This window comes from Stereum hirsutum (assembly GCF_000264905.1).
Source record: "Stereum hirsutum FP-91666 SS1 unplaced genomic scaffold STEHIscaffold_7, whole genome shotgun sequence".
In the NCBI taxonomy this organism is placed as follows: Eukaryota; Fungi; Basidiomycota; class Agaricomycetes; order Russulales; family Stereaceae; genus Stereum; species Stereum hirsutum.
In genome coordinates this window covers 642,215-651,240 of record NW_006763137.1, presented here as the reverse complement: position 1 = coordinate 651,240, position 9,026 = coordinate 642,215, and the positions used below count along the sequence as shown (strand labels likewise).

Genomic DNA, 9,026 nt, shown 5'->3' with positions numbered 1-9,026 from the left:
ACCACTCTAGAATATAGCACACCTAGAGGAAGCGGACCTTCGAGAAAATCATGACTGCACGGATACAGGTCAGCGAGTGTCAGCGTATCAGCGCCAGAGCACACCTGTCGATCTGAGCATAACCGGATAGTTGCGCGCTGCACCGGCAGGTTGTGCATCAAGCTCCATCCGTCCACCCGCTCATACACACATGTGCCCAGCAGTCAAAGCGACTAAGTTATCCATCTCGATCCGCAAGAGTCCGGCAATCAGGAACTAAGCCCACCTCGATCGAAGAGCGAGCAAAGTACATCGAGTCGGATCCAAGGGGGCAATGAAAAGGACCAGAAGACAGGGCATGCGAGCGAGAAGTGGAAGAAGAAGCAGACAAGCATGTATGTAGACGAGCGTCGAAGCGAAGAATTGGAGCCAATGATGGTATAATGGAACGTCGACAGCGAGAGGTTGCGGTGCATTAGAGTGATATCAGATCAACATGATACAGTTAGAGCTGCCGCGCTGATGAACCGTCTACAATTGTCCTGCGGTCGGTTAGCGAGAGAGGGACCACAGGAGCGAGGGAAGATCGGATTATGCCCAGAAGAAAATAATGCAAGCGATGGCGACGAAAGGAGAGGAAACAGGGAAACATGTGCGTGTGGGTGGGAACGACCAAAAAAAAACAGTGTGATAACGCAGCGGGACAACAAGGTAGGAGTGCTATCGTATTGGACATAAAACCCGAAGAGAAATCAAGCAAAAAAATACACGCGCACGAAGTGGGACCAAGAGGGGAGCGAATTGGTCTAGAAAGACAACCGAAACGGGCATAAGATTCGACGGTGGCGGGAAGACGGTGCATTAGGATGGAACAGTTTCAAGTTTGGACCGTTCATTGCCTTCCCATATCATCATCACCTTCTTCCCTATACTCCTGCGCCATGAACGATTCGTCGTCCTCGTCACTCGACTCCTCGTCGTTTCGCGCAGAAGACGCACCACCACCTACTTTATGACTTTCTTTCGCCCTCTTCTTAATCTGTAAATCACTTTTAGAAGTGTTCCCCGGCAACACGCGAATAGCGTGAGGTAGCAGAGGAAGATTTGACGTACAAGCTTGGCATAAACGAGGCCACAAGCGTTACAAAGCGTCCGAGGACCTGTGGTTGAAATGCATTCGGTCAACGAACGCCACAGAAGGCAGAAGAGGCCCAAATATTCCATAAATATACATACCCAATGGTCCTCTCCGCCATTCCGGCGTCGAGGTGGCACCACAACCTAGACATTTCTGGCCTTCTGGTACTGACCCTTCCGTTTTCTTTGATCAAAGTTGAGACCAAGTTAGCGAAGGTTAAGCTCAACAGACGGGAGACGGTCCCTCAGCATGGAAAGAAGACTCACTTGTTTCTTGGCCGGAACACTGCTACTTTCTGCCTCATCTCCTGCTCCGGTACCACTCGAACTTCCTGCGGCCCCGCTCGCGCTCGCGCTCGCACTAACCTGTACCTGCCCCTGGCCTCCCATCGGAGACCCTATGACCTGACTAGTGCCTGACGCACTGATGGGCACACTCGCGCCACCTGGTCCACTGCTCGAAGGCCCTAAGTTTCCGGTAGGAGACTCGCTTACCCCTCCCGTACCTCCAAAATGCAGAATTCTAGCCCCTACGGTCGCCGCCTGAGTCATTTGCTGTAGTTCCTCGGGCGATGGTCGGCCCTGAGAGGACGGATCGTTTACTAGTGAGGCGGTTTTCTCTATGATGAAGCGGTAGGAGTCGAGGAGCTGACGGTTTCGATCGAGAGTGAGTGTATCCGGGGATCGAAAGAGGGGGAAAATAAGGTCAGTTGGTGATGCATTATGTTACGCCGAAAACACAATCGCTGGAAAGGAGATGGAGGCAGAATGCGTTCGAACTCCACGACAAGTGCCTGAATATAGTCGAATAGGTGTCCATGGTAGGAGTGGGTGACAATTTAGGTAGTGAAAGCATACAAACGGCGGGCTCGAGGAGGAACGAATAATATACGGGATGGACTTACTGTATGATAATCCACATTCTGCGCGCTGCTACCTTGCCCCATGGTGCCACTACCGCCACCGCTCCCTGGGCTTCCGCCACTCATCCCTAGGACTACGCCTCCCATACTAACGTCTGTTGGTGTACTTGGCGGACGATTAGCCTGACTTTGATTTTGCCCAGGTCCAATACCGCTGCTGGGACCAGCACTACTCCCGCCAGCTGCCACCATACTGGCTCCTGCCCCAGTTGACCCCGATGAGCCAGCCGGCTCCTTCTCACGCTTTCTACGCGATTTTGGAGCTGGTTTGGGCGCCTGAGAGGGGGTTTGTGCATGGGTTGGTGGTGGTTGTTGTGGCCGAGGTAGAGATTGAGGGAATTGAGGAGGTTGAGAATGCGACTGAGGATGAGATTGCGGGTGGTGAGAATAAGATTGAGAGGTCGTGGGAGCACTGGGTTCGATAGGCGTAGACGGAGCGGTGGTGTTGCTCGTGTTCGTTGTGATTGAACCATGGCTGAGTCGGTGAGGAGGAAGGTCCGACCCAGTAGACTGTCTTGAGCCGAATGCTCGAGGTGCAGGACCTGAACCGGGAGGACCAGCAAGCGGTGGCTGCTGCTGCTGCTGATGCGGGTGAAAGTGTTGTTGAGGGTGAGGCTGTGGAAGAGGATGCGTCGTGTGCGAAGGGTGTGGGGAAGGGTCCGGTCGACCTGATGTGGAAACGGAGACCGGTGTGATGATAGATGCAGTGGATATAGGAATAGATGATGGATTCAAGTTGGTACTAGGATTGTTCGATTGAGATGAAGAGTGAACAAGCGGCTGACCATAAGCTGACCATTGCTCCCCTCCGCCAATCATCACCCCGCCTCCACCACTGCCAGGATTCCACTGCGGCTGCTGCTGCGGCAATGGTTGTTGAGGCTGAGGTTGACCGCCAACGTTGGGGTATCCGGTCGGTGGCACACCGTAGGATGAGGGACCAGCAGCGGGATGATAAGAAGGGGAAGGCCCAGGCCCAAAAGGCGACGGCTGCGTTGGAGTATGTGGGTGAGATGATGACGATGGGAGTGAGACCGTGGGGTGAGACTGTTTAGACAAGGGTGGTGGACGATGAGGTGGACCCGGGCCTGGCCCATGACCGTGGCTATGACTGTGTGTACGATTTTGTTGTACAAGCGCGTGATGAGAAGACGGTGAATCATACGGAGGGGCAGTGGCAGTTGTTGTGGCGGTGGCGTACGTCGTTTGATACTCGTAAGATGTCATTGCGTGCGGTTGTTGTTGCTGCTGGTGCTGGTGCTGTTGATGTTGTGGGTACAAGTACCGCGCATCGGATGACATATGAGCCTGCGTGTCAACCGGGGTGGACGCTGGCACTGTTGTCGGCAGGGGAATGGTGAACGAGGGATGATGAAGCGTAGGTTGGCCGAACACGCCGATGCCGAGGGTGTGAGGCGGACCTTGATCCTGACCTTGAAGCTGTCGTTCGGCTTCGGGCGATCCTAATGCCTCGTTCAGTGATGAATAGGAAGTCCGCCTTCGTTGTGGAGGTGGTCTTCCGGTGCTGGAGGAGGCTGAAGCAGATGTGGGAGGTTGTGAGCGACCGGGATGATAAGGATGACCAGACATAGTAAGATGAATAGGAGTGATAAGTCAATAGCAAATGTCCAGTGCGACTCGGATGGGAGGGAAAAGGAGAAGCTGCGCGATGAGACGCGTATTTAAAGCAAGACAATGACAAGGCCAGACAGGCAAGGCGTTATCGCGCTCAGATGTGACTGGACATGCTACGTGTTGAATGCAAGGACGAGCGAAAGTTCAAGAGAAGTTACGGTCGAAGCGTTGCGTTTAGTGAATTGATCAGCAAACAGAAGATGTGTGCGAAGTCAGTTGGCAGCAACTCGCGGTTTTTGGAAAGAACTCGCTCACTGGCTCATTGAGCTAGAACGCCGAGAGGAGCACAACCGTGCAGCCGTAACGTACTGAATGGGAAAGGGAAAGCAAGGCAAAAGGCAGAGCGACGTCGTGCCCAGTGCCAGGACATTGCAGCGAACCGATCGCGCGAGAGATATTCAGGGTCAGACATCGGCACCAAAGCCAAAACCAGAAAAGCAGCCCTGGAAGGCTTCCCGAGTCTAAGCCCCGCCCTCGTCCAATCCTGTCTTGTCAACCGCTTGGGATGGAGAAAGCAGAAACACATTGCATGATGACAACTGTGCATGTTCCACTCTCGGAGTCGCGCTGCCAAATGTAATCTGCGTCATGTCTCAGAATGTATTGCTCACCTCGAACCTTGTCCTTTGGCTGTTGGCGAGTGGGGATATCTGGATCCAGTGCGCTCCGTTCCCGGGTTCGACTCTTCGGCGCCTCGCGAGCTGCACGCTGCAGTGGTCAGCCAGCCGCGTTAGGCAGGCCCTTGGCTCGCTCGCTGGGTCTGATGCTGGCGCTGAGGGTCTTCACCCCAACGCTACCGAACGCGAACGCCCGTTATCACGTCCCGCCTAATTGCAAATTAAAGCAACGAGCCGAAGTCCAAGTCCGACGCGAGTTTGTCCACAAAACTCTACAAATACCTTCCCGTCGGCATGTGCCAAAGAGTTCACAGATATTTAGGAAGCTGATGCAAAACTGCGAGAGGTATGAGTGGAGCGCAACTTACCCCAGACAGCGATGCTGGCTAATGGTGGACCAGAAGAGAAGCAGAGACGACAAGAGAAGGAACAAGGCGGCTGCGATGTGGCGTGCAGTGCCGCGCCCCGGCGTCTTGGTCTGTTCTTGCGGCGTCTCCACAATTGCAGCTCGTACTTCCTCTGATTGACTCGCATTTCACTCCGTTTACGGCACTTTCACAAGATCGTCATCACTCCCATGCTCATTTGCCATTCCACAGCAAGCAAATTTAGAGGGAAGATCTCGAGTCCAACCCAGAGCGCCTCAAATTTAAAGCCTCATGGTGAACACGGGCGAGTGAAGTAAGATGCTGTGGAGACAGAGCTTGACAATCTTCACCAATTTTGATCCATCAAGTTATGCTGGATGTTTGTGGGGCCATATAGCGCACGTCGGTATTAGGGAGACGATGGTAGCCTGAACTCTCGCAGCCATGCACCACATCGAGGTTCTATGCGGGTACAACGTAGAGTTCTTCATCCCCTTTTGGCATCTTACTGAGTTCACCGAGGTCTCAAACCATGAGCTGGGCCTCCACGGAGGAATTGCGAGAGTGTAAATTAATCCAAACGAGAGCTTGAGCATGAGCGACAGACGACAAAGCATGCGTGTCAGAAGCGACGGAACCTAATAGCGAACGACGGGGAGAGAGACAGCAGAAAGGATACGGAAAAGGAAGAAGGACGCGAAAGAAAAGATTATGCAGCAAGCCTCCTGACATAGTAGAAGCTACTGAGGTGGTGCCGACCCTACCTCCCCGCATGAACTTCGCCTCCTCCATCCCCATCGCCTACTCCTCCACCTGCCCTGCCTCTACCGCTCGCACCATGCTTCGAGGTCGGAACAGGTGCCACAGGCTCAGGCTCATACTCTTCGTCCTCTTCGTCGTCGCCACCCGATCCCCTGTCTCTTCCCGCCGGTGCACTATTCCCACTCGCAGCCGCAGCCGCACGTTCCCTCGCTCGTCGCCTTCTCTTCAATATCTTCTTCCGATTCCTCACTGCTCTCCTGTACGACGCATCATCACCATAGAACAGCTGATATTCGCAGAACGGACAGATCCATTCGTCGATCGGGTTTACCAGCTGCGATACCGGTGTCCCCTCTCTATCTTTTGCGTTCTTGCCTTGCGATGGTGGCGACTGACTCCGATCTTTCTTGCCACCACGACGGCGAGGAGGGACCTGAGCAGAAAGAAATCGAAGGGGGAGTGGAGAAACATAATTCTGCGCGTTCGCTTGGGCTTGAGCGGCATTCGTTTGGCCCTGGTTCGGTAACCTCGAAGGAACGTAGTTCCTTAGATGATGAGGGTTCGACGCGTTCGCCAACGCAGACCGTTTCTTCTTCTTCCCTCTTCCCTTCGCACCACCTCCAATGGTCTGTTCTCCCGTCCCGGTCAATTGTTCGAGGCGAGGAGGCGGGTGCGTGGCGGTGACTTGACTGTTCGTGTTGTTGCCAGTACGAGCCGCCTTCTGCTGAACACGAGTGGCTTTCTTGGACGCGTGGGCGGCGGCGGCAGCTGCTGCTGCAGCCGCCTGTTTGGCTGCCTCTGCTGCCTTGGCGGCTTGTCGTGATAATTCAGCCTCGAAGCGTGCGTGAAGCTCGGCCACCTCCTTGCGAGTCTCAACGAGCCGGATCGAAGCTGAAGAGCCCGCAAATTAAGGCAGCTGTAACAAAAGAAGAAGAGAAGTCGAATTATGCTTACTCTTGCTCGGACAACTGAAGGTGAAGTCGCCCTCGGGAGGTGGCAGCTTCTCTTCGTCGTCGTCTCCGTCGGCTCGACCATCCTGCAGGGCGAGAGCAGCCGCAGACCGCTGGGCAGCATTCGCCTTCCTCTTCAATGTCCGTAAACGACTCCCCCTCGCCCTCTCCCCACGCAATCGTGTTCCTGCATCCTTTAAATCGCCACCATAAGCTCCCAGAGACGACGTCGAAGGTTTGAGAAGAGGATAGTGTGCAGAAAGGGCCTGGTCCAGAGCGAGAGTGTCCCCATGCGTGAGAGCACCCAATACAGCAGCCAGCTGCCGTTTCCTGCTCTTCAGCATCTCCTTGTGCTGTAACCCGACCAACGTCGCGCCCGGCATCCTCCCCTGCTTCAAAAGCGCCGATACCACCCCTTTACCGCCTTCACCTCCACCTAACCCACCGCCACCACCATCATCCACCGAAGATCTCAAGGCATCAGGAGAATCCGAATCCTGGTGCAAACCGACAGGGATACCGCGGTCGGAGGGGCCATCTTCTTCACCGCCAGATTGTCCATCAACAGAATCGGCACCACGAGGTGAGCCGGACAGGTTGGCGGGGACTTTGCGTTTCTTGGTGTTTCCTCGCTGCGGGAGATGGTCCACGTAATCGCCATCCCTATCATCCTCATCATCCCTGCCGCCACCGCCGCCATTCAGACCTCTTCGAAACTCATCCAGTCCTACAAACCCCTCGCCCACATCGCCTCCTTCGAGATATCCGAACTGACCAGAGAAATGGATGGCGGATCCGTTCCCGTTCGCATTTGCGTCGGCGGTAACACGATCCATAATCCCGCCTGCCTCGTTCTTGATAAAGTCCTGTACACCACCTAAAACAGGCATGTAATACGACTGAAGCGCCATCTGGGCCGAGAGCTCTTCGGCATGCGCAATGAGCTCCTCCGTCGTGGCGTCGGGCGATATGGGTGGTAGTGCGGGGAGAGTGAATATCCCATGAGTCCCGTTCGCCGCGAGATGAGCCGCCACAGGGTTAGATGGATCATGGAGAGATGTGTTGGCAGACCGGGTGGGACTCGATTCGTTGGTTAGGGATGTACGACGACGTTTTGGCAGCGGTTTGACTCGGCGAAGAGGTGGGAATTCGGGGACGTCGAAGATGGGGGAATTAGATCTGTACATGATTCCTGGACCTGAATCTGGGACTGGACTGGTGCGAGTACTGATATTTGGGGAGGGCGAATGGGAGCTGTCTAAGGTCATGCTACTAGAGAGGTTGGCCAGAGATGATCGCTGAGTGTGTTAATATTTGTATGGTGGATATCCAAGGATCCGAAAGTGATTCCTGAAGCGATGAGGGTGCTGCGTGGTGTCCACCAGTCGAAAGGCTTGTGATTCCGATCCCGATGGATGTGAGCTTTATTGCGACTGAGGGATAACTAAGTTAAGAGTTCTGAGCACAAGGACTTTAGTCTTTTTGTTCTGTTCTTTGTCGACAATATCAAGAAGGATTTTCAGAGAGGCTCAACGTCGTCGACGTTGGGGACGAAAGAGGGCACGGACCGCCCGGGATGGAGCGCCGCATGCGGCTGACGGCGGCTGGCCGATGCCGGATGTGTCCGTCTTTCTTCTGACTCAGATCCCTCAGACAACCCTCAGAGTACAGATTCTTTGTCTGTGTTAGCTTCTCGTTACCTCGTCTTCGATATGTTGTGCAGACCGCTATGGATAAGGCGCTCGTCTTGCTTTGATCGTCTTGCTCATAGTAATGTGTTCTTTGTTCTGTTTATGTCGAACTGGACGGTGACGAAGTTCACGTTGAGTTTCACTGTAACCTTGAATGGGCGGTCCTCCCCAGCAGTCACAGGCACTGCTACTTCTTCTCAAATTCAGCTTTCTGTCTGGGTTAATGGATGTCATGGAGTCTTACTACTGTTCCCCAGTCTGTCTCACGAGCACTGCGCAAAGCTCACGTCCTCAACTCGAGGGTGGCTTTCCACCCGAGTCGGCGTGGAACTCTTCTTACAAGTCTCTCTCGCTGACGAGATGCTGATGTCTACTACACAGGGACTTTCTAATGCATGGTTCGGTGTGCGATATACATGGCAGACCGTTTGGAGTATCCAGTTATGTGAGACGCCTAACCGTTTAGTTCTGTGACGGCAGTGCCACCACCCTCGTCAACTTGAAGGCGCTGCACTTTTCCATCTTTGGAACGTCTCTTCCGCTCCATAATCAACTTATCGTAACGTACAGGTTACACCAACACTCACACAAACACAAATAGTGTGATGTTTGTTCTTCTCGATCTTATTCTACCGGTAGTTCAATCCACATCTCGTTTGAGGAAAGCTAAGACGCCGTTGCTAATATTGCCGCCGGCATTTACGGTACGCCTCTATAGATCCTCACTTATACCGCGTCACTTTTCAACTCTTCCCAGGGACAGATACACGCCGGACATAATTTCGGACCCCCGGTCGACTGTGTATGACTACACAATACAATCTGACGACTCGGGGCTACTTGTTCTGGGCTTTGTTGACAAGCGCGGCAAGGCCTTTCCCAAGCCACAATAAACATCTCCAGCTGGACGACCTTACGGAGATCCATGCCCCATTAATATCTCCCGATTTTTCTCGTCTAAAAT

General features: G+C 53.9%; 2 protein-coding genes across 2 annotated transcripts; both read right to left on the bottom strand.

Moving 5' to 3' along the window:
• Positions 1–871: 871 nt before the first annotated feature.
• Positions 872–3,629, bottom strand: STEHIDRAFT_156828 (uncharacterized protein; the record flags this gene model as incomplete). Its single annotated transcript, XM_007304152.1, has 5 exons — positions 872–1,018; positions 1,093–1,139; positions 1,216–1,300; positions 1,384–1,764; positions 2,022–3,629. The coding sequence occupies 5 exons, from the start codon at positions 3,627–3,629 to the stop codon at positions 872–874; spliced, it is 2,268 nt and encodes a 755-aa protein (XP_007304214.1).
• Positions 3,630–5,199: 1,570 nt separating this feature from the next.
• Positions 5,200–7,845, bottom strand: STEHIDRAFT_121439 (uncharacterized protein). Its single transcript, XM_007304151.1, has 2 exons — positions 6,376–7,845; positions 5,200–6,312 (listed from the first exon to the last, which is right to left on the bottom strand). The coding sequence occupies exons 1-2, from the start codon at positions 7,637–7,639 to the stop codon at positions 5,420–5,422; spliced, it is 2,157 nt and encodes a 718-aa protein (XP_007304213.1). The 5' UTR covers positions 7,640–7,845; the 3' UTR covers positions 5,200–5,419.
• Positions 7,846–9,026: the final 1,181 nt, after the last annotated feature.